We start from the raw sequence: 27,432 nt of genomic DNA on the forward strand, positions 1-27,432 counted from the left end.
GTCAAGCAAGAGCCTGGATGACAACAGAAGAAAAGATGGGAATGTCACCAACACAATTGTTCCAGGCCTCGAATGGTCGACGCCCACGTCAGCAGAGACCCGCCCTGCCCAGCCCTGCATCTACGACTGACCATCAGTACACGCGCATTAGGCGTTCTCGTTTACAACCCCCGTGGTCTACGCCGCAAACCCCGCCGGCCTTCGCTAGTCCGAAGACCGAGGCCTACCATTGGCGGAAGCGAAGCGAAGTTGTACAGGACAGGCTCCTGTGCGGTGCTTTCCCCGGCTTTACTCTCCGCATTTTACCCCAGTTCTCCGGCTTTACCCCCAGCTTTCGGCAAGCATGCCCAAGAGTGGACCACATACAGCATGTATCCGGACAATCTGTTTGAGGAAATAGGCCGCGCTGCGTGCATTCACAAGGTAAAACCAGATTTTGTGGATCATGTCTCGCGGGCATTACTTCCCTACATGCTGCATCGTGTTCGACATTTTTCGCCATTTGCACTTTCTTCTACGCTTGATATTTTCCCACCATCTTGGCCTTGGCAGGAGGCAAGAATCCGTCCCATTTTCTCTCCTGCGGTGGCGCCTGCAGCAGTGGCTTGTGACTAGCGTGTTGAAAGGACGGAAGAAATCAACTGGTGCACGAGCGATCTGCTCGGGTGGGATTCAGCCGTTGAGAGATATTGACCAAAGTCGTAGGTTATATCTCGGCGACCCTCGACTTGAAAAGAGATTCTGTTGAGGACTGTAGGCAGAGAGATCTCTTGTGCAATTACCGCTACCTGCCAGACACAGCCTCTGTTCGACATGACCCTCACTCCAGAGACGCGGCCGCGTTCGGCCAAGAGCGGCGACAATACACAAATGACGGAGGTTGCCCTCGACAACAAGAACGATGTCGCGCAAATCGAGAGGGTTCTCTCGGGAGACGATGAGTTGCAGAAGGAGCATGTCAATCACGACCGTATCGACAAAGAGCTGGCAAAATATGCCACGATGGGGCCGATTGAGATCAGTCCTGAGGAGGACAAGAGGCTCAAAAGGCTGATTGACTCGAGACTTCTCCCCATAATGGTCTTCACATACTTTCTCCAGGCCTTGGATAAGGGGACAATGTCGTTTGCCAGTATCATGGGCATCAAGGACGACCTGCACCTGGTCGACCAAGAGGTGATTTACTGCCCATACGTTCAAGTGACAGGCGCTAACGACTGAGTGTAGTACTCCTGGCTCACGACATGTATCTACATTGCCGTTTTGATCGTCGAATACCCGACCAACTGGATCATTCAGCGCGTGCCTATCGGAAAATATCTCTCGGCGAACATCATGATATGGGGAGCTGTTCTCGCACTCCACGCGGCCTGCAAGAACTTCACTGCTCTCGTCACTGTCCGCACGCTCTTGGGAATCTTTGAGGCCGTGTGTCAGCCTGCCTTCTTGGTCATGTCTAGCATGTGGTACAAGCGCTCCGAACAAGCCCAGATAGTCACTTATTGGTACATGGTAAGTTGGAACACTGAGTGACCCGTCATCTTGAGACTATTTCCAACTGACACGTCTTTCACCAGATGAACGGCGGCCAGCAAATCGTCGGCGGCATACTCGCCTACTGTTTCACGCTGATCAAAGACAAGCCCATCAAGTCCTGGCAAGCCATCTTCATCACCTACGGCTGCTTCTCGGTACTCTGGGGCGTCTTCGTCCTTTTCTGGCTGCCGGACAGCCCAATGCGCGCCAAATGCTTCAGCGAGGAAGACAAGCGGCTGATGGTGGAGCGCGTACGCACCAACCAGACGGGTCTGCAGAACAAGACGTTCCGCATGGCGCACGTCAAGGAGGCCCTGGCGGATCCGCAGATGTACTGCTACTGCCTCATTGCCATTTGCACCACGCTGCCAACCAGTGGCCTTGGAGCTTTTGCGAACATCATCATTACCAGCTTTGACTTTACTGTGCTGCAGACGCAGCTTTTGGCCATGGTGCTCGGTGCCTTCATCATTGCCATCCTCCTCGGGAGTACGTGGTTGGTCAAGAAGACGGGCCAGAACTGCCTCATCATGGGCCTCTTCATAATTCCGTAAGTCCGCACCTCCGCGCTCCCGTCCTCCCCCACTCCCCAAAGAAGAACCTCCTCGAACTAACACGACTCAGCTCCTTCGTCGGCACCATCGTCCTCATGACGGTCGAAAACACCAGCACAGCCACCAAAGCCGGCCTGCTCCTGTCCTACTACATCGTCCTCAGCTTCTGGGCCGCGCAGAACCTCGCCATGTCCATGATCAGCCGCAACATTGCCGGGCAGACTAAGAAGAGCGTCGTCGTCGCCGCCAACTTTGTCTCGTGGGCTGCTGGCAACGCCATAGGGCCGCAGGTGTTTCTTTCGTGGGATAGTCCGAGGTTGGTCCCACCCTCGATTTAACAGCTTTCCCTTTACTGACCCTGAACTTGCGTAGGTACTTCATCGCATTCGCCACGCACATGGGCTGCTACGGGCTGCTCGTCTTTGTGATTGTGTTTTTGTGGTGGTGGCTGAGGCGCGAGAACAGGAGGAAGGATCGTCTGGCCAGCGTGGGCGTCAGCGAGGCAAAAGACGACAAGTACGTCCACGCTTGGGAGGACTTGACGGATCGGGAGAATGTAAACTTTAGGTATATTTACTAGCTTGGTGGAGAGGGGATAGAATAAAGTCTTCGTGCTTTTGTCATTGTGTCGGGTCTGCTTTGATGCATGTGACACTTGCCACAATCGCACGTCATTCTTTTGAGGCATACCTTAGCAGAACTTTGAATGCCTCTGCGATACGTGAGCTGCCATAGCACGACGAGGTCGTGGTGCATTGCTCAAGGAGCCCGTGGACCTAGAACGAATGTGTCTTGTGGGTGTAGCACACACTTGGAGAGGAAGCAGCAGTGGCAGTAAAACAAGACCAGGGGAACATAGACAGCAAAAGAGATCAAGGTGAAGTTAGTGGACAGCAGTGTCCGGTAGTAAGTACTGGCAAGTGGGGAGAGCCCAAAGGAGCAAAAAAGGACAAAAGAGTTCGGGAGCCAACTCCCTACATCTCTGCCTACTATTCTTTCCGAAATCTCCCGAAGGGGGATCGAACTCACAACCCCCGGGAGGGTCTCCGGAATGGCTCGTGGATCCACGACGTCACCAGTGAGCCATGTTGCCGGCTCCCGGGGGTTGATGGGAGGGAAGGGGGGTTTGCAAAATATAAAGACGTAGAATGGGGTGGAGGTTTGGTGGTGTGGTGGTGGCTTGCTCGCTAGTTGTCTAGTTGAGCTGGAATTATGGTGTTGGGGTGGTGGTGCAGGTGATGATGTTGTTGTCGTGGTGTTGATGCCGCCAACACCACCGGCGTCGAGATATCACCGCTGCCGTCGTCGCCTCACCTCACTTCAACCTTGACAAGCACACACAGCCTCCTGGGTCGAGCAGCTTGGGGAACTTCAGAAATTGCATCATTGCGTCAACTAAACGCCTCGGTTGCCTTCATACACCCTCAGTGATTCCTTGGTCTTGTTGTCCCTTTTGAAAAGGACCTCCCACTCACTTCCAAGGGGAAGTTGCGCTGCACAATTTCCCGACGCAGCCACTGCTATCTAGCACAATTGTGGTTCAAAGAAAGATGAAGAAGACAGCGCCCATAGGTGCCAATCACTTGCAGCAAAAACGAGCTGATCCAAAGTTTGTCCTCTCATGCTAAATCTATTCAGAACTCTGCCTTCCTGCAGCGTGCGATTCTCTCTATTTCTCCGGCCTAAGCTCGAAATACACTGTCCTGATTCACGCTGCCTCTCCACTACCCTTCTTACCTTCGTCTTCCATGACCTTGGGCACAGGCGGCACCTCGACACCCTCGACCTTCCACCCCATCCCAATGTACCCATCGCTCACCACCAACACATCCACTTTCCTCTCAACATCGCTCTCCGGCAACTTGACCTTGACATTCGTGTTGGGCCTGGCGCCGCTGGCACCACCACCAGCATTCTTTGACCCGTTGGTATTGGCTGGCCAGCTCACACGTTTCAGCGCCACCACCTCATCCGTGCCCGCAGTGGACACAATGACGAAGAAGCCTTCGGTCTGTGGCTTCGGGAAGCGTGGGGCGTACATGCGGTACTCGCGGTTCGGTGCTGGGTTGGTGCGAGCAACGTGGAGCGTCAAGCCCAGCGCGTTCACCTGAGGCAGTGTGACCTTGAGGTTCGGCAGCGAGCCGAGTGGCTTCATGAAGCGCCCAACATTTGCATTGGGGATGCCCAGCTTCTTGGCTGCCTTCTCGAGGGTGGCGCGTGGCGCCGTAACTGCCTCGTTGAGCGACCTAGGCGCGGCGTTGGCGTCCTTGAGACGCTTTTGCTCATCTTCGGGCTCGACGCCAGGGAGGATGGACAACGGGCCGTCCGTAGGCCAGCGCGCGCTCTTGACGCACTGGAGGAGCGTCATCATCATACGCACGCTGCTCTCGTAGCCAAGCTCCGTCAGCACGTCGATGCTGGCTTGAATGATACGTATGGCTTGGTCGAGGACGCTGGTTTGGTCACCGACGTAATCGCTGATGGGCAGGTCAATGCGGGAGAAGTGCGCTTGCAGCAAAAGGAAAGCCTTGACGTGTGGATCCCACATGGGGAGGCCAAAGTTTTCTGCCTTGAGCGGAAGAGCAGAGGAGAGCTCGACATTAATGAGGTCCTCATTGTGACGGACAGGCAGCTCGTCATACTCGCTCGCAGAGGACATCCAGGAGAGAACATCCTCGAAGGTGGCATTGGCCTTGGCGTGGCGGACAAGGTGTCTGATGGTATTGTGGGACAAGTAGTAGTAGGACATGATTTTGCCCAGAGGTGTGGGATCGACGTCTCCGTTCGAATGGACCGTGATACACTGAGACTCAGCAAGCCCCGAGAGAGACTCGTCAACCAGCTCAATCATATAGTCGTTGGCCAACTGCTGTGCTGCAGTCGTGTTGTGTTCTTCAGCTGAGATCTCCAGTCCATAGTAAGACGGGTTCTTATGCAGCCTGCGGAAGAAGAAAGTCCAAGTTAGATAATCGAGAGCATCTTGCTTGGTTGCTATAGTTCCAGCAGAGACTTCGGCTCCCAAGTGGTTGTCCAACACCTTGTGAAGGGTTGATTCGACCGGGAATCCCGTGTGGAGGAAATGCTTGTAAAAGTCCTTCTTGGAGTCTTGGGTGAAAATGCGGGCGATTCCAGTCGAGTCAAACTGTGGACGACCAGCACGACCAAGCATCTGAAGGACATCGGTCAAGTCCATGTCCCTGTACGCCTCAATCTTCGCGTCGAAATATTGTGTGCCCTTGACGACAACAAGATGGGCTGGCAAGTTGACACCCCACGCAAGCGTGCTGGTGGCGACCAGAATCTGGATCTTGTTATTTGCAAACAGCTCCTCCGAGAGCTGGCGGTCGGATTCCACGAGACCAGCATGATGGAGGCCAATGCCAAATGTCAACGCCTCGCGCAGGGCATCATCTTTGACACGATCCAGATTCAGCGCCAGGTCATCCTCAGACATGTGGACAAAGCGCCTGGGGTTGTCCTCCATGCCACAGTAGTTGATGAGGTCCCTTGCCGTGAGCCTCGTCTGTCTTCTCGATGCGACGAAGACAATGACGGGTTGGTCGGGGGAATGGGCCTTGATCGCCAAAAAGGTAGGCCGGTTCATGCTCTGCATCAAGGGACAGAAGCCTCGCTGCTCTGGGAATCCGTCAATGTAGATTTCCAACGGCACCGGGCGAACCGAATGACGGAAGTTGAATATCCCCTCCTTGACTCCAAGCCAATTACCCAAGTCGGTTGCGTTTGCACAAGCAGTGGACATGCCCATCAAGCGGACGGACCCCTTCTTCTGCGAGGCGATGTAGTTCATACGCGAGACAATAATTTCCAAAATCGGACCACGGTCACCACCGAGCAGGTGGATTTCGTCAATGATGACGAGACTGACTTGTCTGACGTAGTCACGAGTCTGCCAGCTACGCGAGATACCGTCCCACTTCTCGGGAGTTGTAATGATGATGTCTGCATCCCTGATCGACCGGGTGTCCGGCGTGTTGTCACCTGTCAACTCGACCAGCTTGAGACCCATTGGCCCAGTCAAGCGTGCTCCCCAATCTTGAACTCGCTCGCGCACCAGAGCTTTCATGGGGGCGATGTAGACAATTTTGGAGCCTGGATTCTCGCGGAAAGCCCACCACATGGCCAACTCACAAGCCACTGTCTTGCCAGAGCCGGTAGGTGAACCGAGCAAGACATTGGCAGAAGTATGGTACAGGCAATGGAAGAGCTGTGTTTGCATTGGGTTGAAGAATTGGAATCGCTTGCCGTAGATTTCTTCGAGCAATGGGTTCTTCAACGCGGTGATGGGGAGTGGCTGGAGGTTGAGCAGGTCTGTGTATACGCTCTCCGTGTCTGGCCTGATGAGGTGCTGGAACGAAACAGGCGTGACCGTTTCCGCCCCGAGCCAGCGATCTGAGACAGCTCTGACGTAGATTTGAGAAGGAAGTGGATCCGACAATGGAATGGTAAAGTTGAGCTCGTGGTCATCGTAGAGCTTCTTCCGTGAGAGGATGAAGTATTCGTGATGGAAAATCTCTGATGTCTCAGAATTCTCGACCCAGACCCAGAAAGGCTCAGAATTTCCATGGTGGCGGTCATTCCATCGGAAGTCTGGGGTAATGTAAAGACGGACTCGCAAGACATCGCGATTTAGAGGAGCAATCTCCGCCTCTATTGAGACCGTCGGGAAGTTGTCGAGAAGTTTTGAAATGACACCGCCCATTTTGTTGTTGCGAACCAACTGTCCAATCTCAGCTGGCTCCATGTCCCTCATGGATTCAATGGCCGTCACTCCGCGCTTCTCATCCAGGTTTCGAAGGACTGGCTGTGGCAAGTCGAACTGGTGGAAGGGGTGCTGGTAGGGCCAGATCTGCTTCTCGATTGATTTGCACATGGTCAACAAGACCAGGCACAGATGGCCCCACCGTCTGTTCAACGCAATCATAAAGAGCGCTCGACAGATGCGGGTTGCATTTTGAGCAACGTACGCAGTATCCGACACGAGGGTGAAGTCTTCGAGACGAGCTCTGGATATGTGACCTTGAAGCAGCACGTTGGTCTTTGAGTGAGGGGTACCAATGCCTCCCTCGATAGCGCATGGAATCATGTCGTCGTTTTCTTTCAAGCGTGTCAGCTCTTTTTCCTCGCTCTCACGGAACTGGATGTTGTCGAATTCTCCGCTCATGCTAATCATTCTGAGGACGTCGGCTTCTGAGGCGTGAGGGTGCATCATGGTGTTGAATATCTCAACACTGGTTTGGAGGACATAGTACTGGCTTGCAATTCGTCCGACATCCTTGGCCTTGAGTTCCTCGGTGGTTTCGTTGAAAATCAACATCTGGCTTTGCTGTAGCACTCTTGCAGCTTCGGTGATGAGTTTCCTGCGGCGCATGACCAACTGAGGGTCGTCCATCAATTCTGCCCAGTCAATGCCATAGGAGGGCGGGTTGCGTTGCATGCGAACAAAGAGATATGAGTAGCCCAACCACTGAACAGCCTCAGGCACTGATGTGACCGTTCCAAGGGAAACCTCGGCGTTGAGATTGTCGACAAGCCTTTTGGAGAAATTTGACTCGATGGGCTGTTGCTGGGTAACAGTAGTGAGATAATGCTGGAGCTTGTCGTGAGTCGTGCAGATATAACCAATACCCGTATCCTGAAATTGGGGACGACCGGCACGACCAAAGATTTGCAACACGTCGAGAATTCCGACATCCACAAATTTACCCTCTTGAGCGCTGTAGAGCTGGGTTCCTTTGATGATTACTGCGGCAGCCGGCAAGTTGACTCCCCATGCCAGGGTAGCAGTACAGCAAAGGATTTTGATGACACCATCAGCGAAGAGGCGCTCGACCATGTTTCTGTCGGACCTTGGCATGCCTGCATGATGCGTACTCAGGCCTTTGGGGAGCAACTCTCGGAGTTCACGGGCGCGGGAGGACTTCATGTCTCGAACAGCCAAATCGTAGTTTGGATGGCCAGATGGGTCAAACAAGTCTGTCGAAGCATCTTCCATGGCCTTCTCATATAGCATTTTGGCTGTTTTGAAGGTATCCTTCCTCGAATGAACGAAGACCATGATCTGGTGGCCCCTTGAGAGCATTTCCTTGGCCTTTTCGTACGCGACCTGGTCCAGATTCTCTCTTGATTTGGCCGTGCCGGGCTTTCCTTTGACTCCCACAAAGTGTTGCTCCAACGGCACAGGACGGAAAGACGCGTCAAAATAGAACAATCCAGCCATGCGATTGACTTTGAGAAAATCGGCGACGTCGATATAATTTGGCAGAGTGGCGGACAGTCCCACGATTCGAATGAGAGATTGCGTGCTCTCTACTTGGCGTTGGGTACGAGCGACCAGAGACTCTAGAACAGCACCTCGCTCGTCATGCAGCATGTGGACTTCGTCGATAATCAAAAGCCGGACCTTTTGAACAAGCTCGGTGTCTCCTGTACTCTTTCGAGTCACGACGTCCCATTTTTCAGGAGTGGTGACTATGATTTGTGTTTGCAAGATCTCCGCTTTAGTGAGGTGCATGTCGCCCGTCAACTCGCGAACCTGGACCCCGAGCCACGCCAACCGTTTTCCAAGCTTTTCCGTAATCTCTGCAGCCAGCGCTTTCATGGGTGCCACATACACAATCTTGAAGTCATCGGCCTGGAGGACAAAGTCGTCCGCCTCGGGGTCTTCCCACGGACTAGGGACGACGTTCTTGGCGACTGTGTTGAGGATCGTCAGCATGGCAGCATCTGTTTTACCAGCACCAGTAGGGGCACAGATGAGCATGTTCTCGCTGGTTTTGTAAGCCACGGGATACACAAGGCTCTGCATGCGATTGAGGGTCTTGTAGCCTTTGAACGTTCTCTTGCAAAGTCCGTCGAGACTCTTGATTTCAACCAAACTTTGCCCAACTCCAAGGGTTCCGACCTTGCTTGCGGGAATAGAGAACTCTTCGAACTTGTTGTTGTCTTCTCTTTCGGTGCCAAATGGGAGAGCGTATTTGGAACCAAAGGCAGACAAGGTGTTGCCAGCCTGGTGAGTTTTGTAGACGTGCGGATACTGGTCATCGCCACGTTTGACACTTGGGGCAAGCGCAGCATTTTTGTGCTCGTAATCTGCACGCCGAAGAGCTTCTTCTCTTTCAGCTTTGGACTGCAAGCGAATGCCACCGGCTCGGTCTGCGTTTTCGAGAGCTTTGTTGATCTCCTGCCGGTGGCTGATGATTTCAGCAACAAAGTCCAACTCGCCAAAGCCCACGATGTCAGCGAGCATCATTTGGAGCTCTTCATCGTTGCTGTCAGAAGAAAGAATTGCGACAATCTGCTCATGGAGGGCTTGAGCATCCAAGCCAGAGCCTCTCTGCGCAATTCCATGGCATTGATCAAAAAGCCATTCCGGTCCGTATTGGGAAACTTCTGGTGCCTGATCCAAGGAGTAGTCATCGTAAGCGGCAGCATCGTCGCCACTGTAATCGTCCTCGTCACTAATTAGATCCCAGATGTCGTCGCCGCTTGCAGTTCCGGAGAGGTCTTCGTCATCCGTGATCAAGTCGCTCCCATATCCAGGCACGTCGCCATTCTTTTGAGGCAAATTGAGATTCGCTATGGCGGCGCGCATTTCGGCCAGCTGCGCGAGCCACTGAGACTCGGCAGTCTCTAATGAAGGCGACATGTCGTAAACAAAACCAGAAAATCAGACGGCTGACAAAGTTCGTGAAGGAATATCGCTGTTGTCTCTTTGGAATGTATTCTCGGAGAGGCTGCAGAATCGTTGTTGTCTTGCACGAGATGCGGCTCGATGTGTCATCAGCTCCGGACGATCCCCCACCGCCTTCGCGCCCTGATCGGTGCCAGTGCCGCGGACGACAGACCATAGGTCCCACCTCATCATCCTCGTTTCAGAGCTGCACATCCTCCTTGCAACCCAACTCTTCTGCCTGTGGACTCTTCGCTCCTCCCTTCTCCCAGTCGCCTCCATTCCTCGCAACCATGAAGATTCTCTACATCGGCGTATGTCGCTTGGCTCTCAGGTCCCGAGCTCGCCCCCGCTGACGTCGTTTGGACAGGTCCTCAAGAACGAGCAGAAGCCTGCCGTCGAGCTATGCGCCGAACAAGAACTCTCCAGTTACTCGCGCTTTACGCGCTCTAGGCACGTCGCCTACTGTCCAAAACCAGCCCGTCCCCATTGCTGACGGTCTTATCAGCGTTGGCGAGTTCATGACCCTGTTCAGCAAGACTGTGGCCGAAAGGACGAAGCCGGGTCAACGTCAGGACGTCGAGGAACAATGTGAAACACCACTGGCAACCACTGTGGAAGCTGCCTGCTCACTCGCACTGTAGCATACACTTTCCACGCTTACGGCCGCACCGAGGGCGTCTGCGGCATCATCATCTCCGACCACGAATACCCCGCCCTTGTCGCTCACCAACTTCTCTCCAAGATCGTCGACGAGTTCCTCAGCAAATACCCGCGCAATGTCTTTATGACTTCCAACGCCGAATGCCCGATGCCCGAGCTGAAGCAGTATATTGTCAAGTACCAGGACCCGCAGCAGGCAGACAGCATCATGAAGATCCAGAAGGAGTTGGACGAGACCAAAATTGTGCTACACAAGACGATCGAGAGCGTATTGGAGCGTGGAGAGAAGCTTGACAATTTGGTGGAAAAGAGCAACGGCCTTAGTGCACAGAGCAAAATGTTCTATACCCAGGTGGGTGGCTTGTCTCCTGACAATGGTCTTTGTTCCAGATCCTCGCTGACACGCGACTTGATTTCTAGGCCAAGAAGCAAAACTCCTGCTGTCTCATCATGTAAAATCATTCTCTGCCGGACATTTCCATTTCGAGGAGCACGGTTTTTGTTTGGGTTGGTTGGCATTACGATTACTGTTAATGAATTTCGAGAAAACATACCCAGTTTGAAGAGTTTCATCGGACTTGCAGCCGCGGGAAGGGCGAATTAGTACTCCAATGCTCTCGCACTCTTCGAGGGACGAAAATCGACAGCCAAATGCGGCATGCACCACGACAAACTGGGAAAGACTTGCTTTCAGCTGCAGTCTGCTGTGTGGGCAAGGCTCTGGCCGGGCGCAGCTCTGAGCCTGCATCCAGTTAGGAGGCACGTCTGCGGCCTCCTGGTCTGCACGGGTCGATCAAAAGCTGCTTTGGAAATCTTTTCGACAGGAAGCTGACAATCTTGATATGTGCGCCATAGGTTCAATCAATTCGCTAAGGAAATGCAACTTTTTGTGCAGCACATGCTTCAAGCTTAGTGAATGAGACGGAGAACCTTGAACAAATCGCCGGAAACACCCATGGCGGTGACATCGCCGCCGGCGCCAGCGCCTTGGATGATGAGCGGCTTGTCACCGTAGCGTTTGGTGTAAAAGTTGATGATGTTGTCGCTGCCCTTGAGCGCGGCAATAGGATGAGAGTGGTCAAACCTGCGTCTGGATTAGCGCTGCTTCCTGCCAAACCCCCAAACCGATCTCGAACCACAGGACAGGGGCAAAACACTTACTTCTCCAGACCGACCTTGACCTGCTTGGTCTCCACGTCGATGCTGCCCACGAAGCGCACCACCTTGCCCTCCTTCTCGGCCTCGGCCTTGATCTTCTCCATGTCGGCGTCGAAGTCGGGCAGCTTGGCCAAGAATTCGTCACCAGTGGCCACGGACTCGAGCTCCTTAGGAATCAAGCTCTGAACGGGGAAGGAGGTGGGGCTCTCGACGGAGAGGCCAGCCAGACGAGCCAGAATGGTCAGCTTGCGGGCGACGTCGAGGCCGTTGAGGTCATCACGGGGGTCGGGCTCAGTGTAGCCCAGGTCCTTGGCCTTCTTGACCTCGGCACTGAACTTGCCGCCGCCGCCGGCGACGGGCTGGAAGCTGTTGAAGAGGAAGGACATGGTGCCGGAGAAGACACCTTCGATCTTGCGGACCTGGTCACCTGTCTCAACGAGCTCCTTGAGCGTGCTGAGGACGGGAAGACCGGCGCCAACGGACGACTCGTGGAAGACGTAACCACCAGCGCCGGTGCCGTTGGATGCCGCGCCGTAGATGGCCTGCCACAGGCTGTAGTTGCTGCTAAAGGCCTTCTTGTTGGGTGTCACAATGCTGATGCCCTTCTTGATGAACAGCGGGTATGCGTCGGCGACGTCCTGGTTGGAAGTGTTGTCGACGAGCACCACCTTGCTCGGGGCGGCGGCGAGGTAGTCGGCAATCTCGGAAGGCGAGAGCGGACCTGCGGAGGAGGCGTTCAGGTCGGTCTCCCAGCTGCTGAACTTGATGGGGGCATAGTTGGCGTGGCGGAGGACCTTGGAGCTGCGGGCCAGCAGGATCAGGGACAAGTAGATGGGAGCTTGGGCGTTCTGAGAGAGGCGGCCGGCGATTTCTTGGACTTGGTTGAGGAAGCACTTTCCAACACCACCGGTGCCTGGTGTTGTCGCCGGTCAGCTCAGGAACAGATTGGGATGACTCATGGTGTGTAGAGGAAAAGGACAGGATCATTAGGAGACAGGATGACTATACCGATGACAGCGAGAAAGATCTGGCGGGGAGCAGGCATTGTGAATTGATGGCGCGAGGAGGTCTTGACAGAGATGCAATGGAGATGAGTTGGCACAGGAGAATACGGGCCTTTGGGTATTTGAAGCTCAACCCCTCCAATTGCGTCAGTCAGGTGGAGCGAGCGCTTTTGCTTGACGTGGGGTCATAACACTCTGTCTGAGCTCTGGCGGTGTTGAATTATTCGCGGCCCCGCCAGACAGGGATCTCGCTGTCCCGCCGCGGAAGTCTCGCCGGTCCAAAGGAATCAACTCACCAACACACTGAACATCGACACCTCCTCGCCACCCTACACCTCCTGCTACCATGGCGTCCAAAGATAGCTCGCTGTACGGCATTCCGCGCCCTAAAAAGAACTCCAACAAAGAGCTCAGCTCATCAACCAACCTCGCCTTCGCATCGCAGCTCTCCAGCCTCATCGCATCATCCTCCTCGACCGCAAACTCCAAAGACGCGGACTCGAAACCGCGGCACCGCCCACGCAATCGCGACGACATATTCACTCAGCACAACCGCAACAGTCGCAAGCGCGCACTCGCCGACATCTCGAACGATGACAACCCGGCCTTTGCCCAGGTCCACAGCACGCACAGTGAGGAGGTCGACGAGGCGACGTGGCGGCGCAGCCGGCGCAAGATGGAAGAGAAGGCGCGGCTGTATGCTGCCATGAAGCGCGGCGACGTCGAGGACGACGACGAGCGCTACGCGGTCGACTTTGACCGCAAGTGGGCCGAGACTCATCCTGAGGGCGAGGAGGCGGATGACACTTCTTCAGGTGACGATGATGATGGCGACGATGATGGTGAGGAAGAAATCGAATACGAGGACGAGTTTGGGCGAACAAGGAAAGGAACACGGGCGGCTGCTGCGCGCGCGGAGCGTTTGAGGATGCAGTCGGCGCAGGAACCAGAAGGCGACTCAGCGCGCCCGGCCATGCCTTCGAACCTCATATATGGCGACACGGTTCAATCCGCGGCGTTCAACCTGGACGAGGGTATGGCGCAGCGAGAGCTCACTCCACCGCCGCAGGAGCACTTTGACGCGAACAAGGAGATTCGGACAAAGGGCGTCGCCTTCTTCCAGTTCAGCAAAGATGAAGAGGAGAGGAAGAAGCAGATGGAGGCGCTAGAGAAGGAGCGTAAAGAGACAGAGCAAAAGAGGACTGAGAAAGAGAAGAAGCTGGAGGAACGCAAGAGGCAGGTTGAAGAACGAAGAAAGGCGCTGAGGGAAAAGAGGACCGCCGCGACAGCTGATAGGTTTCTGGATGGACTGATGAGCGAAATCGGGAGCCTTCCTGTTGAAGCAAGCGCTGAGGCAAATGCTGCAGCATCCACGGCGAATCCAGCTGTGAAAACCGACGACGCGGCGAAGAAAACCCAGAACAAAGCTTCCACCGAAGGCGAGTGAAGCCATCATCTCCGTGTTCTTGAGAGCAAGCGTCAATTATGGAGGGCTTCAGTCTGCAAGTCAAGGCTTGATAATGCAGACAGCCTCCCACCTACTTACCCGCATGGATTTTAGTCACGACTTGTGACATCGTAACAGGCCACAAGTTTGACTTTCAGCTTAAGGCTGATATTCAATGGCAAGCCATCACTGTTGTCACAGCTGCTATGGGCAATGGCGCTGTCTTCCTATCGCTGGCACAGTTACAGTAGTTAGGAAGAGTCCACGGTGCAAGGCACATTATTCAACTCCTTCCCGGCAGCCAATGAGCTGGAGAAGGACAGTGACGTTGATATCAATTAACTACTACATCTTCCAACGGAGGAACTATGCGGCTAAAAAGAAAATCTACCAATAGCGGCACAAGGACGTAGCACGCTCGAAATAAATCGAGAAATAAAAATAAAAAAGCCAGCCCGCCCAATTATCCAACACCCCAGCCAAAAAAAAAGTCGCCTTGTCAGGCACCGCACCCGCGCCCAAGACTCTAGAAACACCACGTGCGGGAAGCAAAACGCAGGGCAAGGAAGGGGGTTCAAACAGGCGAAACGGAGGCACAGCAGCTCTCAAACAGCGCAAACAGTAAAACAGCGCCCCAAGCGCGAGGAACCTCCGATCGCGCTGGGCGCGCACGAGAAAGAAAAAAAGGAAAAGAATAGGTACCGATGCCTCCTTAGATGGACGACACGACACGAGCAGCGTTTGAGGGCTTTCCCTAGGTACGCAGTGGCAGACAGGGTCCCCGACTCCCAGACCTACCCGGGCCCCGCGAGCCCAGCAGTAGCAGCCATCCTCGGTCGGCAAGCACACCCGACAGCCCAAAAAGACGTGCGATGACGATTGGCGAGCCGGGAAAGCCGTGCTGGATGCCGATTCGAAGGGAGGACTGGCCAGATCGCGCAGCGTGGTCCCTTGCAAAGCGACATCTGATGCCAGGGAAGGCCAGTCCTCTGAGTACATGGACACGTGTGTTGATTGGTGGAGCGGCTGGCAGGGACCACCCGGATGCGCTGGACGACGAGGGGAGCGAAAGGTGAAACAGTGGAGAGGGACGAGCCAAGCGAGAAGATGGGGTGACGTGAAATTGGCAGCAGAGAAGGGGCTTGGGCTGCGTGAAGTTTTCCTTAAGCTCGCGCGAGGATGTACGCTACGTGTGCGTAGAATGCTTGGAATCTTTGGAGCTCCAGAGTGTGTTCGAGATGTGTGACGGGATGCATGTGCAGCTGGAACATGGAACCCGGATATATCAATTTGAGTTGTATACACGGCAGTCGTATGTACGATGGCATTGTGTCCAGCCTCGAGACTGTCGTGCTACTGCTGCCGCGACTGGATGTGCCATGACACCACGTCCGGCAACGTGCAGGATGTTTCCAGACGTCGAAGAAAATGAAAGAAATATAATACGGAATAGACGAACCCTCCGCCAGAAATAGAGGAGAGTATGTGTGACCTGGATTATTTGAACTGGCCTCAAGTTCAGGCTTAACTTGAACCACCTTTTTATCCCATATCTTTGTCCCTCCCAATACGTGGCTTTGTGTATATAACAAGAGAAATGGTTGGGGGTCGAGTTGATGAAATATGCCGACAGAGAAAAAAAAGGTGGACCGTTGGGTATTCGACGAGGGAGATGGTAGCAACACTGTACGCAGTTCTCTGGAGGCAAGCCAGGAGCGCACACACTAGTCATTCTGAACCTTTCAGCACTGCGAATTGCTCCGAGGGTATAATGAATCCAAAAAAAACAGAGAAGGCCAAGATATTAAGGAAATGTGGTAGAGTGCGGACCGTCGCTTCCGGTCCCTCAATGAGTCGACTCAGTGTAAAAGCGCGACTGCTTTGTGGCGGTGGTACAGGACTGTCGCCAACCGGACGCATCGTCGATCCATTCCAGCAATGCTTTTGCTCTTTCTAAAACGTTGCCACCATTTTTGTCATTTTTTGATCAACATCCTATTTGATGTTTTTGAACATGTCGTCGGTATCAAACGAGCCTCCGTTCAGACCTGAGCCCAGCTTGTGCAACTCGGGCAATGTGGGCGGTGGCGGACCCTTTTTCTGGGGCGGCTCGGAGTGCTGCCCCTTGTTGGTGGTGGACGGATTGTTGTCGGAGTCGCCGTTGGGAAGCAGACCTTCAGGGAGACTACCAATGCCAAACATGGTGCTAGCGCGCTTGCCGAACCAGCTTCCGCTCTTTCGCCTCTCGCGCATGTTGGGGCGCGCCGAGGGGGCAAAAGAACCACTGGGGCTTTCGGGTCGATTGGTGGCCGGGTTGCTGCGCAGAGAATCGGCAGACGACGCGCTGCGGAAACCAAGAAAGCGGCGGACTGAGGAAGCGCGCTTGCCGGCCGAGCTCTCAGTTTTGCTCACGGTAGGGCTAAGCATGTTTTTGTCGTTGGGCGAGTCGTGCTTGGAGTTGTTGGTGTTGGCGGTAGCTACGCTGACGTTGCGGCCGCGCAAATCACCATTGGCCCCGTTGACGTCGTCCTTTCCAATCTTTGGGCTGGCGTTTCCCATGGGATCTTCGGGGCTGTCCTGGGGAGAGGTGGGATGCGAAGATAGCGGGCCGCCGCCGGGCGTCGGAGGGCGACCTGGAGTTGAGGGCGGCGATTCTGGAGGCGCAGGTATATCGGTTCCTGCGGTTAGGGAGAAGCGAATTGGCTTGATGTCGAGGGGGGCGAAGGCGGCTGGTTTTGAATTGGCGGGTGCAGGCGACATGGCGTGCAACACGTTGGGTCCAAGGGTGCGGTTGTGGGGGGCTGGCGAAGCAGGCAGAGGGTGGTACAGAGCGGTCGCGCGGGGGTGATGGCCGACAGGGGAAGCCAGTCGTGGCCGTCACAGTTTGCACGGTCGAGAAGGGGACGGACGGGGAGCGGCGAGTTAGGCGTACATGTAAAGAGGAGGGACGAGAGAGGACTGGAGGAGCCAGGTGCAGCAAGCAGGCAGATGGTAGGCGCAGCAGCAGCCGTGGTGCAGAGCGCAGCGCAGCAACCCCAGCCTCAGGACGCTCCGGGACGACTGGAGGAAATGATGTTCGGAGCCATGGCCCAGCTGTACCGAGAGGTGAAGTTGGAAGCAGTCACCACCTGCTGGACGGGGAAGGCCTGCTCGGGGAACGCCAGGCGCAATCCATCTGCAGACACTGACCAGTCCTCTACTTCTTCACTGCTCCTCCATCGTCCACGTCGCTGTCCAGGTCGTCGTCTGCATCTGCATCTGCACTCCATCAGGGGCCGTGCCGGAACCATCAATTTTCCAAGCTCCCAAGCTCAACCCGTCCGCCTGCACCGTTAGCCCGCCATGGCCGTCGACGCCCACCACCAGCGCTTCATGCGCGAAGCGCTACGCATGGCCGAGCTGGCCCTGTCCACTGACGAAACGCCCGTCGGCTGTGTCTTTGTGCAGAATGGCACCATTATTGGTCGCGGGATGAACGACACAAACCGTTCCCTAAACGGCACACGACACGCGGAATTTGTCGCAATCTCTCAGATCCTGGCCCGCTACCCTCCGTCCGTCTTGCGCCAGACCGATCTCTATGTCACCGTTGAGCCGTGCGTCATGTGCGCCTCGGCCCTCAGGCAGTTCAACATCCGCGCCGTCTACTTTGGCTGCTGGAACGACAGATTTGGCGGCACTGGAGGCGTTCTCGACATCCACGACTAGCATGTCTCCCGCTCTCCCTTGCTTTCCCACGTGTCAAGCTGACCGCCCTGCAGTCCAAGCGTGGACAAGCCCTATCCCGTCTACGGCGGCATCTTTCGCGAGGAGGCCATTATGCTGCTGCGCAAGTTCTACGTCCAGCAGAATACAAAGGGTCAGTTGTCGAGCCCGCGGGCCTCCAAAGCTGCTTATGCTAATCTGTCCTAGCCCCCGAGCCCAAGCACAAGGGAACCCGCGTCTTGAAGACTGAAATCCTGCCGCTGGATCCCAAGAACAAGGAAAACAGGCCCACCAGCAGTGACAAGCCCAGCGACAAGCCTAGCGACTGAGTCCCACGACCGACATAGATACCCAACCGTTTCCTTATTGGTTCCCAAGACGAACGCCTGTTGAGATGGAATATACCCAGGAGATACCCTTACTCCATAGCATGCTGTAACAAATGAAACTTGAACGATTGTTTGCTTCAAAGGATTCCGTCGTGCTCGCCGGGAAGTCTCTTGACGCGCTTTTGCTCCCAGTTGTCCAGGTCCTTGGCGGCCAATCTCTGTACACCATCACAATCAGCGTTCCCATTGTTTCTACTGTCATTGCGAGAGCAGAACTGACGTAGTATTCCTCCTTCATGTCTACCCTCCTCCGATCCTGCCCAAGCCCAAGCTCCTCTTCCTTGCTCATTGTTCGTACTTTGCGATCATGCCGTTCGTACCGTAGCGCCGTCGCCGGAGTGAGAAAGAAGCTGCCAGCAACCATTGTCGCGAGAAAGGGAAAGCCGAAGAGCAGGAACGGATGCTTTTGCATCAAAACGCGGTACTTGGCCGCAAGTACGTTTTCGCCTGCAGATCCTCGGAACTTTTTAGACTGAAAGCCAGCCATGGTGGATGAGAGATTTTGTCGCGAGGTTGAGTGAATCCAGAGGTCTGGGTTTTCTGAGCGGCGGACGTGGTGTGAGCGAGCCAGGTGCCAGGCTGGATGAGCGCTGCAATGGAGATCTCGGGTCTGGTCCATGCCGCTTGTGGCTTGGCGGAATTGCGCATTGACATTCTGGAATGTTATCTTATCTTCACGTGATAGCGCGACCGACGCGACCTGACAGACCTCTCTTTCTTCTACCAAGTTCAGTCATCCAACTTCATCCTCACGCGTCACGCATCATGCTCGATTCCGGAACTTGACATTCTGTCGCCATGGCACGAAGAAGAGTCGACATGAGCCAGCAGGCAGCCGTTGCTGGCCCTGCAGCCTACGGCAATGAAATTCCACCATCGACGATTGCCGCCCAGATTGTCAACAACCATTCTAGAGCCAACGATCAACAGGAACCGCAGAACAATGCGCTTTACGGCATGTTATTGCAAGAATTCTTGACAGATCCATCTGCGGGAGAAAAGGGTGTCGAACTCAACCTACAGCTCATCTCGGTGGTCGTCGAGGCTGGCCTGAATGCACTGCTCAAAGAGCGTGAGCCTCTTGGCCAAGACGTACTGCTGTCCCAGGCCCGAGATAGCATCTCCGTTATACGCATTTCGCTCGAACGCAATCCAAATCTTCTATTCTACCAAGATGCAAGCGCAGAGAATCCCATTTTCCACTTGCCGCTTGTTGCATGGCTTATTCCCAAGCTTTTCTCTCTTCTTACTTGTCCATCTTTGGAGGCATTACAAGGGGATTTGAACACGTTGCTTGCCTCGATGCTCTGTGCACTCTCGCGGCCGTTCAAGGATTCGGATGACAGTCTTAAGGACCTTTGGCCAGAGAGCGTCCTCCTGCTTGAATTTCATCAGGCAACAATCGATGGTTCGCTTCTTCCCGGCCTTCTCTTGATAGCTGCAGCTAACATAGTTCGCAGCTGTCATCGACGAGATGGAAGAGTCGATGCAAAGTACTCAATTGAAAGTCAATCGAAGAATGCTGACCCTACCACCACCGAGAAGTATTCTGCGCCTTCTTCCAAATGAACAACAGCTGGTGGCGCTTCCTAGGCATTGCCAGGTCGAGATCAACAGCCTGCACCAAGCTTGCATCATTGCTCTGTCGATGTTGGCTGCCAACTCGCGTTACCTGTGCTCCGTCAGCAGCGCTTTCGCAATCTCACCGACTCGTGGTATCGTTTCAGATTGGACCATTGATCGTCTCCGTCGCTTCTGGGAGGCTGTATCTCATTCATCTTTGCTCAAGCACTCGCCCAACGACTACGATCAACGAATTTGGCTTCTTTTCCTTGGTAACCTGGACATGCTCCTTTCGTGCCAGAGTCAGGAAACCAGAGTCGTTACCCTACTCTATGATGTTCTTGGGGACATTACCAATTACATTTGTCGATTTCGCCCTACCTCGACAGTTCAATTGGAGTTTTCCGGTGTCCTTCTAAAGGCATTCTGGCAAAGTCGAGGGGAAGTGGGCTCTGGTGTTTTCTCTGAAATGAGACTTCTATTTCAAGAGCTTGTCGTCCTACCTTTGCGTCTTTTAGCCCAGGATGCTCCTCAGCTTGAGGCTTTGGACAAGGATCTTCAGGTGCGTAATACATCATTGCAACGAATTGGCCAATTAACACTGTAGTAGCGTGCAATCTCGCTCTGCGGCATGCAAAAGGGTGGTGTCGATATCACGCTTCAGACTGCCTCTTCTCCAAAGGAAACAGAAGTTCATTTCCAGTCTTTTGAAAATGAAAAGTTGGCGCAGAAGTTTGGAGGACTGCTCTTGAATGACGCTCAGGACGAATTCCCCGACGATCAGCGACCGCGCAAACGCCAGCGCCTGGGTGCAGCACCAACAGGAACCAACGACTCACTTTGGACCAAGCTCGTTTCGAAGCTTTACTTTGGTGGGGAATCCTCAGATGAGCTTAAAGGACTTCGCGAGGCAGTCAAGTAAGTTGAAAATTGCCTATATTGGGCAACCATTTCTAATACAATATAGGCAATACTTCGCATCTTCATCCGACCAGTCGAAATCCCAATGGCTTTATCATTTCATGAGATTGCCTTGCGCTGCGGTGGGGACGCTTAGAGCCCGCACTTCGAGCAGCGGTGAACTTCTAAGCATGTCTTGTTCATGGTGTGATTCCACCGAGCTCAGATCAGGTACGAATGTACACCTTCGGGATTCTCACGATCAGTTGACTTGGCGCAATGAGGTCTTGAACATATTGAGGTACATTATCGAAATACCTGAGTTCCAGGGATCAAAAGCACCAAAGGTCTGGGCTGCAGCTGCGATCAGAAGTTTGCATAGCCACCTCAACGATTCTGAGGCACTGGATCTGCGTGATAACGTTTTGGGAGAGTGGTGCATGAAATCTTTGAGGAGTCCGCAGAGGGAGCTAAGAATAGCTGCCGGGTGCGTATGCAATCATGCCTGCCCTCATGCATTGCTAACACAAGATGTCAGATTCGCTATTCCAGCTTTCCTTCGCCGTGATATCAACAAGGACATACATCAGAAAAACCGAATAGACGTGCTCAACTACGTGAAACACATCTCGAGCAGGGCTTCGCTAGGCGAGCTAGAAACGTTGGTTCTGGCCTGGGGCCAGGTTGCAAGGTAGGTTGCCTTGAGCGTCTTTTCAGTGCTTCACTGACAATGGACAGGGTTTGTGATGAAGATGAACTCAACATTGCGCTGCTTCAGCTTGTTGATCTTCTTGGCCACACGCATCCGTTGATTTGCGGCGTGGCTTACAACGAGGTCAGCTCCTCAATCTTGTGGTAAACTCTTGGCTGACATGTTCTAGCTCTTGTCTTTGAGTGAATACTTCCGATGCACTCCAATGGCGCTGCTCAAACCCTTCTGGCGCAACATCAGCTTCGAGGTGTTCAAGGACCTTCACAATCGTCCGCAAAAGGCCCAGCAGCTGTCGGATCTCCTGGAGACGAATATTGACCAATTACTCATTCTTACTCAAACTGAATTGCTGCCCTACCTGGTTCTGACAAAGAAGAGGGACATTTTGGAAAGAGTCGCCGCCGCGCGCAACACCAACGTTCAGGACGTCTGCGTGCAGCCAAAAGCCAACATGGCCTCGATCCTGACCATTCTCTTCCTGCATTCAGCAGATGACATCGAGAACGAGGACATGGAGAACAGTGCCATGGATCTCTTGTGTGAATCAGTCCCTGAGTTCCAGTCGACGGACCTGCAAACATTGATCAAACAGGATCCTACCCTCATCGCATTCAACATTCTCAAAGCTGCCGCAGTTGAAGAAGGCTCGAAGAAGCAACGGGTGAGCAATCTATGGCTTTGTCCTTTGGCCAGGCTAATGAGTCGTAGATCCATCGAGTCTTCGAGAAGTATGCTGTAATTGCGATGCGAAGCACGGGTAGTTCGAGAGCGAGCACCAGGGCAAATCCATCCAACATGATTATGGAATTTTTCCACAATCACATCCTGGGAATAATGGCATACTTTTCAGACATGATTGACAACTCGAGAGATCCAAAGCCGATTGCAGAAAGAAGCAAATGCCTGGTCGCCTTGGAAGACATGATTTCTCTCGCCGGTAGCTCCGTCAGCGTTGGATTACCTCAGGCAAGTACCCTGGAGCTCTCGTGTGATTTTGCTAATCGTCTTCAGATTCGCGCCTGTTTGCAGTCAGCCTCCGAGATACCTGCACTTTGCGATAAAGCTTTCTCGGCGTGGTCAAGACTACTGGATGCTGTGGATGACGAGGACGTTGAGTTTCTGATCGACCAGACATTTTCCATGGTCGAGCAAAATTGGCACTCATTCAGTCCGGCCGGACAAGCAAAAGCCCACAACGTCGTGGCGGGACTAGTGAACGGGCACAAGAACGCCGTTCAAGAGAGGGTCAATATGCTGCCTTCATTCTCGTCGATCCCGGTCATGAGCAAAATCAGCGCAAATATCAACCGATTTAGGGCAAGTTCTCCCGACGAGCTTTGCCAGGCTTTTAGCCAACGATGTCGAGATGAGAGTGCGACCGTCGTTACTCAAGCTTTGAAAGAATTGATTCCCTTTTTGGAGGACAATCAGAAATTCATCCACGACTCTACAATCAGTCAGCATCCTAGCCCGGTGGTGATGGATTTGTGTCGATCAATTCTGGACGCTAGCACAAGGTTCACTGAAAGCCACCCAAACATTGCCAACCTATCGGCGGAGTGCCTCGGGGTGTTTGGTGCCCTTGATCCTTCAAGGGCAGAGACAATCAGACCTCGTCGCGAGATTTTGATGATGTCAAACTTTACACGCCTGGACGAGTCGAATGAGTTTGTCGCCTTCATGCTAGAGAACATCCTGGTCAAGTCATTCTATTCCGCGACAAATGCCAAAGCCCAGGCTTTTGTCGCCTACGCGATGCAAGAGTGCCTCAAGTTTTGTGGCCTGGATAAGGACGTCTTATCTTACCGCCCACGCTCATCACAGTCCAGTCCTGCCTACCAACTTTGGATTCGCATGCCCGAGAGCGTTCGAAGCACGCTCACTCCTTTCTTGAGTTCCAAATACAGCACTGGCGCCATCAACAAATCGCCTCAAAAGTATCCCATCTTCTCTCAGGACCGGTCACATTCCAGCTGGTTGAGGATGTTTGTCTACGACTTGTTGCTGAATGGCAAAGGCGACAATCCGCAGATAGTCTTCCCTGTACTGGCGAAGAATATCAGAACACACGACCTTGCAATCGCCACCTTCTTGCTCCCCTTCACTGTAGTGAACATCATCTTGGGTGGAACTGAACATGAGATTCAAAACATCATCAACGAATTCCTCCTCATTCTGAATACAGAAATTCCGGGTCCGGGTCCAGAAGCCGACAATATCAAACGATGCAGCGAGGTAAGTTCGTTGTGACTTGGCAAATTCCACGGACTAATCCAGTAAAGAACGTTTTTCAGGTATTGGATTACATGTCCAAATGGCTTCAAGAAAAGCGCAAGAGGCTGGCAGATGCCCGTATGCTGGCCCAGCGCGGTCTTCCCTTGGAGTTGGATGAGATCACCGAGACGGCTCAGGTCAGCAGCATTGAGCGCGTCCTTTCCTCAATACCTGCCGAAGTCATTTCACGTCGTGCCGTCGAATGTCGATCTTACGCTCGCGCTCTCTTCCATTGGGAACAGTACATGCGCCAACGTACGGAATTAGCAGCGAATTCGATGGAAGCCGAGGATCAACAAGGATTGTATCAACATTTGCAGTACATCTACGCCCAGATTGACGAACCAGACTGCATAGAGGGCATCTCAGCCGCTCTCCAGATTCTGGACCCTGAACAGCAGGTCCTCGAACACAAAAAGGCTGGAAGATGGACGGCTGTCCAGAGCTGGTACGAGATGTCTTTGGCCGAGAAGCCAGAAGACCCGGAGATCCAATACCAGCTGGCAAATTGTTTGCGAGAATCTGGGCAGTACAGTAAGTTTCTACCCATCCTCTTGAAGCTGTTTCTAACCAGTAAAGACTCGTTGCTCGCCCAAGTCAAGGGCTTCCAAGGTACGACGGCGTTATCCAATCCCAAAATCTTATCCCTGGCTGCAGAAGCGTCCTGGATGACTGGAAAGTGGAATGCATTGGAGGAACTTCTCGTCACTGCGCCATCAGGGTTGCAAGAGTTCAACATTGGTATCGGCAAAGCCTTTTTGTCTCTGCGCGACGGCGACGAAGCCGCTTACGGAGCGACGGTGAATGAGCTTCGTGAAGCCATAGCCAGGGGACTTTCTCCGTCATCGACCGCCTCGCTCCAAGCCTGTCATGATCAGATGCTTAAACTTCACGTCCTCTATGAGATTGATACCATAAGTCGCGGATCCGAGTTCCCAGTCAGCACAAGTCAAGATTCCTCGGACTCGAATGATGAACGCAAAGATTTCTTGACGACGCTCAATAGGCGTCTGGACATGTTGGGAGCCCTGACTTCTGAAAAGCAGTACATTCTCGGTCTCCGAAGAGCCGCAATGCAGCTTTCTCGCCGGGGATTCACCAAACTTGATATCGCCTCCACATGGATGAGCAGTTCACGTCTGGCACGAAAGTCAAATTTGACTACTACAGCCTTTGACGCTGTCCACCACGCGTCTCGGCTGGGCGATGATGAAGCCATTATCGACCACGCTCGCCTGCTATGGAAGGATGGTCATCATCGCAAGGCAATTCAGAACCTCGAGGGAGCCATGGACGCAAATCTTTTTGACTCACATGGCGTTTGGGTTCGGGCCATTGTGAAAAACGGACACACCGTGAGTGATGAGCCTCAGGAACGACTCGAGAACAAGGTTCTAGCTCGTGCCTGGCTTTTCAAAGCGAAATGGATCGATCTAGCTGGGCAAACGTCCTTCGACAAGACCCGTTTGTGCTACACAGCCTCGGTAAAGCAATATCCGAAATGGGAAAAGGGTCATTACCATCTTGGCAAATTCTACGCAAAGCAATGCGACGCAGAGATGTCGCTGCCACAGAACAAGAGAAATCTGGCATTCACAGCTGATTGCAAGAGGCTGATTATCGAAAATTATTTGCGCAGCGTTGCGTATGGCACGAAACATTTGTACGAGACGGTGCCCAAACTGCTCACTCTGTGGCTGGAGCTGGCCACTGATGTGGAAGATGATCCCCCCAAGCCCAACGACACGGCCCCACAGTATGTAATTTCTGAGAAATTGAGTCCCGTCTTTTGCTGACCTTTGCCACAGCAATTATGTGCGCGTGAAGCGGCACGACTGCCTTGAAAAGGTGGAGGGTCATCTTAAAAGATACGCTATCGAGAGGCTACCGGCATTCATCTTCTACCCTGCTCTTCCGCAATTGATCACCCGAATCTGCCATCATCGTAAGAAGACCTATGACAAGTTGTCTCGTCTGATCGTCAGAGTGGTCGGCGAGTATCCACGGCAGTCACTTTGGAGTCTACTGGCTGTCGTCAAGTCGACAAACACTTTGAGGTCTGCCAGAGGCTCGGCTACATTGGCTAGCGTAAAGGCAAGTGCCAGCCCATTGACGCTGTATGTGTCTTGTACTGACAAGCACCAGGAATATGCCAAGAAAACTAGAAACAACACCCTGAGCGGGCCAGACCTCAAGCTACTCATCAATCAAGGGCAAAAGCTTTCAGAGGCGCTTTTGCATGCCTGTGACGCACAGGTAGAGCAGCGAACAACTCGGGCCAGCTTCTCGCGGGACTTGGGATTCAATCACAAACTGGCGCCATGCGCTTTGGTTGTTCCGGTGGAGACGACTCTAATAGCAAGCCTGCCAACTGGATCTGATGTGCAGTACAAGAACCACAAGGCCTTTCAAGACACCGTCCCTACGATCTCGTCGTTTCTGGACGATGTCGCGGTGCTACCGTCTCTTCAAAGGCCACGTAAACTTGTGGTCAGAGGATCAGACGGACGCAACTACGGCCTTTTGATCAAACCCAAGGACGACCTCCGCAAGGATCAACGGCTGATGGAATTCAACACCATGATCAATCGTGCGCTGCTACGGGACGTCGAGTCCAGCAAACGTCGTCTCAACATCAAGACGTACGCGGTGACGCCGCTCAACGAGGAATGCGGAGCGATTGAATGGGTCGAGGGGCTCAAAGCGATGCGCGACATAATCATCAAGCATTACCGCGAGAAGAATATTCAAATCGACTATACCCGCACAAAGGCCCTCCTCGAAGAGGCCATTGGCGATCCAGGCAAGAATGGTGAGCCAGCAAGGCCGGAAAACTTGCAATTGTTCATCGACCTCATCACGAACCACTACAAACCCGTCCTCCACGAGTGGTTCATCGAGACGTTTCCCGAGCCCGAGGCCTGGTTCTCGGCACGCCTCAAATACACGCGCACGTGCGCCGTCATGTCGATAGTGGGCCACACGCTGGGGCTGGGGGACCGGCACGGCGAAAACGTGCTGCTGGTGGAGCACGACGGGGGCGTGTTCCACGTCGACTTCAACTGCCTTTTCGAAAAGGGGCTGACGTTCGAGAAGCCCGAGCTGGTGCCGTTCCGCCTGACGCACAACATGGTCGACGCCATGGGCCCGCACGGCGTCGACGGGCCCTTCCGCACGGCCGCCCAGCTCACCCTGCGCCAGCTGCAGCAGAACCTCGACACCCTCATGACCATCCTCGAGACGTTCCTGTACGACCCCACGGCCGACTTTATCGGCAAGAAGCGCCGCACCGCCATGAATGTGCCGACGACGCCCGAGGAGGTGCTCGAGAGCGTCAGCAGCAAGGTCAAGGGGTACTTGAAGGACGAGACGGCGCGTCTGAGCGTCGAGGGCTGCGTCGACATGCTCATCAACTCGGCGACGGATCCGAAGAATCTGGCCAGGATGTACATTGGGTGGTGTGCTTTCTTTTAGGGTGGTCACGGTGGTGGTAGCTGCTGGGGGGGAGGTGAAGTGCGAGGCTTGTAAGATGACGAGTTGTTGTCGAGAGAGCAACAAAACCGGCTTTCTTTAGATTCCTAGACTGCGAGATGACTGATTTCCCCAAGCAACTCACTTGATACAAATCAGAAAGTTGGGGCCAAAAAAAAAAGCTTTCCTTTTGTGATTTCTGCGCAAGTGTCCATGGTCATGTCGAAGGTTCGTTCCAGACCATCCTCTTACTCTCCTTCCCTCTCCTTTCACAAACTCACACCCTCAACCGCACAGACGCAGTCAATAACCCCTGTCAGCCTGCCCAGAAAAACTCCCAACTTGTGCCAAGAGAAAAAGGGGCAA

The 27,432-nt window shown here is 53.8% G+C and overlaps 11 protein-coding genes across 11 annotated transcripts; 6 read left to right on the forward strand and 5 right to left on the reverse strand.

Moving 5' to 3' along the window:
* Positions 1 to 870: 870 nt before the first annotated feature.
* On the forward strand, positions 871 to 2,670 carry BKA78DRAFT_247434 (MFS transporter; the record flags this gene model as incomplete). The annotated part of the gene is made up of 5 exons (XM_066884298.1): positions 871 to 1,176; positions 1,228 to 1,512; positions 1,578 to 2,086; positions 2,161 to 2,406; positions 2,463 to 2,670. The coding sequence occupies 5 exons, from the start codon at positions 871 to 873 to the stop codon at positions 2,668 to 2,670; spliced, it is 1,554 nt and encodes a 517-aa protein (XP_066746491.1).
* An 830-nt stretch (positions 2,671 to 3,500) lies between these two features.
* On the reverse strand, positions 3,501 to 8,348 carry BKA78DRAFT_308857 (Sec63 Brl domain-containing protein). Its single transcript, XM_066887974.1, has one exon. It carries the CDS (start codon positions 8,326 to 8,328, stop codon positions 3,799 to 3,801), a length of 4,530 nt encoding a protein of 1,509 aa, XP_066746492.1. The 5' UTR covers positions 8,329 to 8,348; the 3' UTR covers positions 3,501 to 3,798.
* Positions 8,349 to 8,387: 39 nt separating this feature from the next.
* On the forward strand, positions 8,388 to 9,917 carry BKA78DRAFT_308858 (uncharacterized protein). The gene has a single exon (XM_066887975.1). The coding sequence runs from the start codon at positions 8,473 to 8,475 to the stop codon at positions 9,574 to 9,576; it is 1,104 nt and encodes a 367-aa protein (XP_066746493.1). The 5' UTR covers positions 8,388 to 8,472; the 3' UTR covers positions 9,577 to 9,917.
* A 156-nt stretch (positions 9,918 to 10,073) lies between these two features.
* Positions 10,074 to 10,899, forward strand: BKA78DRAFT_247529 (Longin-like domain-containing protein; the record flags this gene model as incomplete). Its single annotated transcript, XM_066884307.1, has 5 exons — positions 10,074 to 10,094; positions 10,151 to 10,237; positions 10,299 to 10,371; positions 10,425 to 10,795; positions 10,864 to 10,899. The coding sequence occupies 5 exons, from the start codon at positions 10,074 to 10,076 to the stop codon at positions 10,897 to 10,899; spliced, it is 588 nt and encodes a 195-aa protein (XP_066746494.1).
* A 300-nt stretch (positions 10,900 to 11,199) lies between these two features.
* BKA78DRAFT_97881 (homoserine dehydrogenase-like protein) lies at positions 11,200 to 12,795 on the reverse strand. Its single transcript, XM_066894081.1, has 3 exons — positions 12,610 to 12,795; positions 11,605 to 12,514; positions 11,200 to 11,527 (listed from the first exon to the last, which is right to left on the reverse strand). Exons 1-3 carry the CDS (start codon positions 12,644 to 12,646, stop codon positions 11,353 to 11,355), a joined length of 1,122 nt encoding a protein of 373 aa, XP_066746495.1. The 5' UTR covers positions 12,647 to 12,795; the 3' UTR covers positions 11,200 to 11,352.
* Positions 12,796 to 12,951: 156 nt separating this feature from the next.
* BKA78DRAFT_350966 (uncharacterized protein) lies at positions 12,952 to 14,052 on the forward strand (the record flags this gene model as incomplete). The annotated part of the gene is made up of 1 exon (XM_066891076.1): positions 12,952 to 14,052. One exon carries the CDS (start codon positions 12,952 to 12,954, stop codon positions 14,050 to 14,052), a length of 1,101 nt encoding a protein of 366 aa, XP_066746496.1.
* Positions 14,053 to 14,245: 193 nt separating this feature from the next.
* BKA78DRAFT_97898 (uncharacterized protein) lies at positions 14,246 to 15,194 on the reverse strand. The gene has a single exon (XM_066894082.1). The coding sequence runs from the start codon at positions 15,049 to 15,051 to the stop codon at positions 14,440 to 14,442; it is 612 nt and encodes a 203-aa protein (XP_066746497.1). The 5' UTR covers positions 15,052 to 15,194; the 3' UTR covers positions 14,246 to 14,439.
* Positions 15,195 to 16,047: 853 nt separating this feature from the next.
* Positions 16,048 to 16,812, reverse strand: BKA78DRAFT_350967 (uncharacterized protein; the record flags this gene model as incomplete). The annotated part of the gene is made up of 1 exon (XM_066891077.1): positions 16,048 to 16,812. One exon carries the CDS (start codon positions 16,810 to 16,812, stop codon positions 16,048 to 16,050), a length of 765 nt encoding a protein of 254 aa, XP_066746498.1.
* A 335-nt stretch (positions 16,813 to 17,147) lies between these two features.
* BKA78DRAFT_97919 (cytidine deaminase-like protein) lies at positions 17,148 to 18,042 on the forward strand. The gene is made up of 2 exons (XM_066894083.1): positions 17,148 to 17,759; positions 17,814 to 18,042. The coding sequence occupies exons 1-2, from the start codon at positions 17,395 to 17,397 to the stop codon at positions 17,962 to 17,964; spliced, it is 516 nt and encodes a 171-aa protein (XP_066746499.1). The 5' UTR covers positions 17,148 to 17,394; the 3' UTR covers positions 17,965 to 18,042.
* A 181-nt stretch (positions 18,043 to 18,223) lies between these two features.
* Positions 18,224 to 18,633, reverse strand: BKA78DRAFT_248461 (cytochrome c oxidase assembly protein COX16-domain-containing protein; the record flags this gene model as incomplete). Its single annotated transcript, XM_066884396.1, has 2 exons — positions 18,224 to 18,304; positions 18,367 to 18,633. The coding sequence occupies 2 exons, from the start codon at positions 18,631 to 18,633 to the stop codon at positions 18,224 to 18,226; spliced, it is 348 nt and encodes a 115-aa protein (XP_066746500.1).
* A 303-nt stretch (positions 18,634 to 18,936) lies between these two features.
* Positions 18,937 to 27,069, forward strand: BKA78DRAFT_366770 (uncharacterized protein; the record flags this gene model as incomplete). The annotated part of the gene is made up of 13 exons (XM_066892587.1): positions 18,937 to 19,554; positions 19,607 to 20,271; positions 20,320 to 20,627; positions 20,677 to 21,096; positions 21,148 to 21,300; positions 21,348 to 21,444; positions 21,491 to 21,982; positions 22,030 to 22,287; positions 22,333 to 23,556; positions 23,604 to 24,129; positions 24,175 to 25,351; positions 25,404 to 25,683; positions 25,741 to 27,069. The coding sequence occupies exons 1-13, from the start codon at positions 18,945 to 18,947 to the stop codon at positions 27,067 to 27,069; spliced, it is 7,539 nt and encodes a 2,512-aa protein (XP_066746501.1). The 5' UTR covers positions 18,937 to 18,944.
* Positions 27,070 to 27,432: the final 363 nt, after the last annotated feature.

Source organism: Phyllosticta capitalensis, assembly GCF_038381095.1.
Source record: "Phyllosticta capitalensis strain CBS 128856 chromosome Unknown BKA78scaffold_3, whole genome shotgun sequence".
NCBI classification, from domain to species: Eukaryota; Fungi; Ascomycota; class Dothideomycetes; order Botryosphaeriales; family Phyllostictaceae; genus Phyllosticta; species Phyllosticta capitalensis.

Bases quoted from the DNA above. Each gene is read 5' to 3' on its own strand.
- BKA78DRAFT_308857 (XM_066887974.1), bottom strand. From the start codon at position 8,328: ATGGCTGGATTGTTCTATTTTGACGCGTCTTTCCGTCCTGTGCCGTTG.
- BKA78DRAFT_308858 (XM_066887975.1), top strand. From the start codon at position 8,473: ATGCAGCATGTGGACTTCGTCGATAATCAAAAGCCGGACCTTTTGAAC.
- BKA78DRAFT_97881 (XM_066894081.1), bottom strand. From the start codon at position 12,646: ATGCCTGCTCCCCGCCAGATCTTTCTCGCTGTCATCG. The intron at 12,515-12,609 runs GTATAGTCATCC...CGACAACACCAG, and splicing joins GATCTTTCTCGCTGTCATCG to GCACCGGTGGTGTTGGAAAG. The intron at 11,528-11,604 runs GTAAGTGTTTTG...ATCCAGACGCAG, and splicing joins GTCAAGGTCGGTCTGGAGAA to GTTTGACCACTCTCATCCTA.
- BKA78DRAFT_97898 (XM_066894082.1), bottom strand. From the start codon at position 15,051: ATGTACTCAGAGGACTGGCCTTCCCTGGCATCAGATGTCGCTTTGCAA.
- BKA78DRAFT_97919 (XM_066894083.1), top strand. From the start codon at position 17,395: ATGGCCGTCGACGCCCACCACCAGCGCTTCATGCGCGAAGCGCTACGC. The intron at 17,760-17,813 runs GCATGTCTCCCG...ACCGCCCTGCAG, and splicing joins GTTCTCGACATCCACGACTA to TCCAAGCGTGGACAAGCCCT.